At 43.7% G+C, this 5,885-nt stretch overlaps 1 protein-coding gene across 1 annotated transcript; it reads right to left on the bottom strand.

Moving 5' to 3' along the window:
- Window positions 1–1,771: 1,771 nt before the first annotated feature.
- Window positions 1,772–5,525, bottom strand: LOC311146857 (uncharacterized protein CXorf38 homolog). The gene is made up of 6 exons (XM_084183465.1): window positions 5,157–5,525; window positions 3,327–3,461; window positions 3,065–3,187; window positions 2,827–2,976; window positions 2,581–2,733; window positions 1,772–2,486 (listed from the first exon to the last, which is right to left on the bottom strand). Exons 1-6 carry the CDS (start codon window positions 5,358–5,360, stop codon window positions 2,295–2,297), a joined length of 957 nt encoding a protein of 318 aa, XP_084039591.1. The 5' UTR covers window positions 5,361–5,525; the 3' UTR covers window positions 1,772–2,294.
- Window positions 5,526–5,885: the final 360 nt, after the last annotated feature.

Genomic DNA, 5,885 nt, shown 5'->3' with positions numbered 1-5,885 from the left:
GCATGGAGAAGGTGGTGTTATGGTGTGGGGGTGCTTTGCTGGTGACACTGTCTGTGATTTATTTAGAATTCAAGGCACACTTAACCAGCATGGCTACCACAGCATTCTGCAGCGATACGCCATCCCATCTGGTTTGGGCTTAGTGGGACTATCATTTGTTTTTTACAGGACAATGACCCAACACACCTCCAGGCTGTGTAAGGGCTATTTTACCAAGAAGGAGAGTGATGGAGTGCTGCATCAGATGACCTGGCCCCCACAATCCCCCGACCTCAACCCAATTGAGATGGTTTGGGATGAGTCGGACGGAGGAAAAGCAGCCAACAAGTGCTCAGCATATGTGGGAACTCCTTCAAGACTGTTGGAAAAGCATCCCAAAGTTTTGACTTGTACTGTATATAAAAACATTTTTTTTTGCATTTTCATTGCTGGACATCCAAAAATATAAATACGCCAGGAAATCAGCTCCAATTGATTTTAATTTGGGAAATCTGATCCCAAGTATTTCCACGCATAATAGAGAGACACATGATCATTTACAAATGTAAGCACGGTTTGAAATTATTATGTTTAGTCAAATATTATATCTATTTGGACTTCTTGCGGTCAATTTTCAGTCTACAAATTATTTGTAATTATGTTCCGGCCCCCCGACCATCCACTCAAGAAAAAAAAAATTGGCCCCCGCCTGAATCTAGTTGATGATCCCTGACTTAGATAGACATAGCATCATTGCATGGGCACTGTCATTGAGTCCATCTCCATTTTGAAGTAGTACATTTTCTTCTTCTACTACTTCTATGAGTTGGCAAACAAACTGAGTGCATACTGTCACCTGTATTCTGGCCGGTATACCATATTTTACTATATACCGGTATTGATGATGCACAGACCGGTTTGGGTTTTTACTTTACCTTCCATAACGGTATTTTAATTTTTGGTTTGTTAAATGTGATACGCCTTGTGTAATGTTCATTTTTATAGTTTACACAGCTACTTGAGTCATCTTTCTCCCCTCACTCCATGCCACTTTTCACACAGACCTAGTCCCGCCGCTTCACTCAAGGAGCACATTTGTTGTATCTCAACCATGAGACACTTGATCAATGCAGCACATGCAACAATGAGGATGACTACGATGCTGTTTCCACTTTACTTCTTAATATAAATCCACAAGTGTTCTATAATTACACTATTAGTTTGTGTTTCTTACATCTGTAAACATCTAGTTTGTCTTTTCTTAGCAAGTTGTGGCTAAATCGTGTTAGCCGCTAATGCTAATCGCTAGTTAGCTGGCTAGCTAATAAATGTACTGAGTCAGAGCAAATGTAGCTAGCTATACAGCCTGATACCAGTGATTGTGTAGGCCTAAATCACCATGTTGTTTGTGCAACAGTATCTTCTAAATCAAAGAGGAATAGACAAAGCATGAATATGTTAGCTACATGAAGAAAACATTTAATGTAGCCAAATATTATAGGGTCCCCTAGGAAACACTGACCAACACTTTGGTTCCTACCCTGTCACAATAACTCCTCCCTGGCATTTGTATTTGTTGTCATGTCAAACACTGTATTCAAACTATAGAATTATAATACTAATTATATTTCCATGATTCCATCAGTTCACCCAAGTGTTCTGATCTAAATCGCAAGTCAAATCACAATTGCAACATTTGGTTAAAAATAAGGCCTACATTTTTTGCCAATATTGTGCAGCCCTACCTGGCAGTGTGGAAATGATTTCAAATGAGTGCAGGAAATGCAGAAAATTATTTTTTGTTTAAGTTTAATTGAACATTATAAAACAATCAGAATGGAGTGGCCAATTCAATTCACCCTAGGGTCACGCATTACTCATAAAGCAAATTCAGAACGTTTATTATTCAAAACATTAAATACCATTTAAAAAAATGCTAATACCGTGATATGATATTTTGGCCATATTGCCCAGCCCTACTGTAGTGAGTTGTTTGAACAGGTACAAAGCCAAGGTTGGCGATTTACTGCCACCTGCAGTTATGGAATGTTTGCTCACAACTATAATTCATTGGCTGATCCTTCCTGATGACCCGAATGGAATCATGTGATCCTTCCTTAACCCATAGGAAGTCCCACTCAGTTGACTACTTAAAAATGGTGAAAGTCCTCAATGGTGCAGCACATGCTAAAACTGGCTTTTGGGCAGTAGAGTCCTCCATCTATCTATCTCTTATGGTTCAGTCCTCACCTTTGCTCTCCTCTCTTCCTCCCGCTCTCTTCCCCTCTCCTCTGATGAGTTAGAAGGTTAACTGGTTACTCAGGTGTCTCCTTTTCATTCCCCCCTTTCCCTCCCACCTCCCCCTTCTCTCGCTCCTCCTCCCCTTCTCCTCTTCTCCTCCTCTGAGTCTCCATTGATGTGATGGTCTGGAGTTCAGAGGAGAACTGGTCACTCAAGTCTCTGTTGGCCAGGAGGAAATCCCTCAGTCTCAGCAACTCCTCAGTGTCCTACAGAATACAGCAGACAGTCAGTCACACAGTAGTCAGACAGACAGAGTCAGTCAGTCAGACAACTAATGGTTAGAAGTGTGGTTAGAAATACCTGTGTGTCGGTGTCAGTAAGCAGCTCTTGCAGCCTCTCTCTCAGCAAGTCTGTTTCCCATTGGCTGATAGACTCAGGCTCCACCCCCTCCCGCAAGGACCCGTCCACTCGGTCCACACCAGGAACTAACACCGACAAATCAACAGCCAGCATCTGGACACAAATAAATACACACATAGCATTTCAGCTCCATAGATCAAAGGTGAAACAACACACAGATCTGAGAGCTGATATAAACCCACGCACCTCTAGTATCTGTTGTCCGGCTGCTGCCACTTCTGGTAGGTGTGTGAATTGCCGTAAGAGCTGCTGTATGCTGGCCTGGTAGTGCCTCATCCACTGGTCACACACTCGCATCTCACAGGAGTGCATCAGCTCGTTCCTACACCTGATAACCTTAGACGAGACGCATACACATTCATAACACACACACACAAACACAGGTGACGTGTGTTTATACTGTGTGCATGTGTGTTTGTGTTACCTCTCTGACACAGCGCTGGTCTACGTAGTTGAAGTGGGAGCAGTAGTTGAGGAGGTTGAGCAGTGCGGACGCATCACACAGCTCCGCCCCCTTAACCCCAGCCTGACCCCGCGGCATGTAGGCCTGTGGGAGACAAAGGAAGATAGGAGAGGGGGAGAGAAGTAGTCAATTATCTAAATTAACAGATGAAAGTAAGGCGAGTACAATTTCAATAACAGACCCAATAAAATCAGTAATGTTTTAGTTCGCGCACACACACTACCTTTGCCAGTTCCCAGTGGTCCTGGTTCCAGAGTGGGGGACTGCAGTTCCCCCAGTTCACCGTCCCGCTGGGGTTTGTGTGGTGCCTCAGGATCGCTGTCCTCCACTCTGCACACACCACACACACAGAGTACAGCTGTGGAACACACACGAGAAAGCATCATTCAATCTCGCGTGACCATGAATCCAAATCTCGTCTTGTTGACTCGACCAGAGAGGAAGCGGCGAAGTGAGAGGGTTTACTCCCGTCAAAATCTGTCCACGATAAACAGACTGATAAGACCGCCTGCCTTCCCACCTTTGGGACAACGACTTCCATTGTTAGAGCAGTCACTCGACTATCTTGTCAATATAATAGAAAATCTGACTCAACACACGTGCCGGATAATAGGGGGTGGGAAAGTGTCTTGGAAGTGCTGGAGATGGCGGAAGTGCTGGTTGATGGCAAAGCAGATTCCAGGAGTGGTAGAGCATGTCACCTAAACGTGTAGTAGATGGAAAGTCAATCGGTGTTACTGATGTTTGAAGAACAGTATCTGCCTATTCATGGGAAGCTGGTATACATAAGATACGCACTGAGTGTGTTTGGGAATAAATCTTTGCAGTGTCGAAATTGCAAAAGGTATGGTCATGTATCAAGTGTGTGCCAACAGAAGCAATATATTGGTGATGATCTACAGCTTTATTTTACCTTTATTTAACTAGGCAAGTCAGTTAAGAACAATTTCTTATTTACAATGACAGCCTACACCGGCCAAACCCGGACGACGCTGGGCCAATTGTGCGCCGCCCTATGGGACTCCCAATCACGGCCGGTTGTGATACAGCCTGGAATCGAACCAGGGGGTCTGTAGTGACGCCTCAAGCACTGATATGCAGTGCCTTAGACCGCTGAGACCACTGCGCCACTCGGGAGCCCACCTTACGGTATTGCAATTGTGGTGAAATCACGTTGCCGAATTCCTGGAGTGCCTTGCTAGGGTGAAGGAGTTTGAAGTAGCACGGATCTGGGCTGTGCAGCAGGTCTCCTACACGGAGGTGCAGGAAATTGTTGAAGGAGTGAGTGGAGCTGAGGAAGCCATGGCAGTGGATGCCCAGCAGCCAGTTGAGATTCAGAATGTTGTTCATCAGTTGAAGGATACAGACACATATATAGTGGATTAGGTGGATTGTGGCATTTATTATAGTGATTAATTGTACTGCCCAAATGAGCAAGAAGTCAAGAAACTGGACATAATTGTATCTGCGGCTGCAAGGTTTTGTGGTATTCAGGAATTAACAGCTGAAATATTGCAGGGAATACTGATTGAACATTATCCCCCCTCCCAGGCCCCTAAGCCTGTGTAGGGGTGTGAATTGGATTGGACTATGACTGAAGGAGTGGGATCGGTTTCTTGATTTATAAATTTTTATTTATTTTATTTTGTATGATGTTTTTTTTATTTTACCTTTGCGCAATGTTTTTAAAAATTTCCTCAGTTCATTACCAGTACAGTTGGTGACCGCATATGCACATTAAATTAGTGCGAACGCCATTATATCAGAAAAGAAGACGCGAGAGCCAGTGACGTATTCATTACGCCGATTATTTTACAAAACGTTTCTTACGGATGCAAACGTTACGAAACGGGAGGGACCTACCTGAATTTGTTTTCCGTTTTGCAACTGTTTGAACTAATGAATACACCCATGAAGTCCAGGCTACTACTGGAGTAAATTGACACTTGATCTAACTAGCCCCTAAACATTTTCCTCTTACAATGATTTAGGTTATTTTGGGAGGGGTAAACTCAAACTGACATTGTGCAAGAAGACAACTTCTGACTCTCACCTGATTCCCTTTGGGTCTACACCCGCTCTGACACGGCCGCCGCAGACCTGGGTTCCTAGTGACTAGATTTCCATGGAACGATCTCATTTCAGTATCGGTGAAAGAGTGCAACCCCTCCCGCAGTTTGAGGAGGCAGTACCCCACTTTGAGCCAGTTCTTATACCCGCCATCGTTCAGACGAGCACTCAACTCTTCGTGTACCATTTAAAAATGAAGAAAAAAACACCAACATAAAGAAGCGCGAGATCTTAAAACAAACCGAAGAGTATGCCGACTATATCTCTGTCATACTACATAAAAGGTCAACAGGGAAACAAAAGTGCGTATAATCCGTGATGTCAAGTTTCCGCGTTTGTCTTGAATCGAACCCCGCCCAGTTCCTGTCAGTGCGGTATGGGAATTGTAGTACGCTAAACTAGACATTTACAGCTGCCGTCGGTCTGTCCTGAAACAGCGAAACTGTCTGTATAGCCTAAATATGATTTATTAAAGTGATAACGACAATACAGGTAAAATAATGGAAATTATTCATTAGAAAATCTAAAGATGTATCTATAACTATAGGCCTAGGCCACACATTATTAGTACCCTAACAGCCTAAGTCCAACATGAGCTTACCTACATAACAGTACTCACCTATACAGGGCAGACTTGAGTTCACAGAATAGTACAAATGAATAAGAAACTTGAGAAAATACAGTTGTCAGGATGGCCGAGCGGTCTAAGGCG

This window comes from Coregonus lavaretus (assembly GCF_964263955.1).
Source record: "Coregonus lavaretus genome assembly, chromosome: 19".
NCBI lineage: Eukaryota > Metazoa > Chordata > Actinopteri > Salmoniformes > Salmonidae > Coregonus > Coregonus lavaretus.
Note: the sequence above shows the minus strand (reverse complement) of the source record. Positions and strands in the feature narration are given on the sequence as shown.

Coding starts and splice junctions, on each gene's coding strand:
- LOC311146857 (XM_084183465.1), bottom strand. CDS start 5,360: ATGGTACACGAAGAGTTGAGTGCTCGTCTGAACGATGGCGGGTATAAG. Junction 3,188..3,326: donor ACCACTGGGAACTGGCAAAG/GTAGTGTGTGTG, acceptor TGTCTCCCACAG/GCCTACATGCCGCGGGGTCA. Junction 2,977..3,064: donor ACCAGCGCTGTGTCAGAGAG/GTAACACAAACA, acceptor GTCTCGTCTAAG/GTTATCAGGTGTAGGAACGA.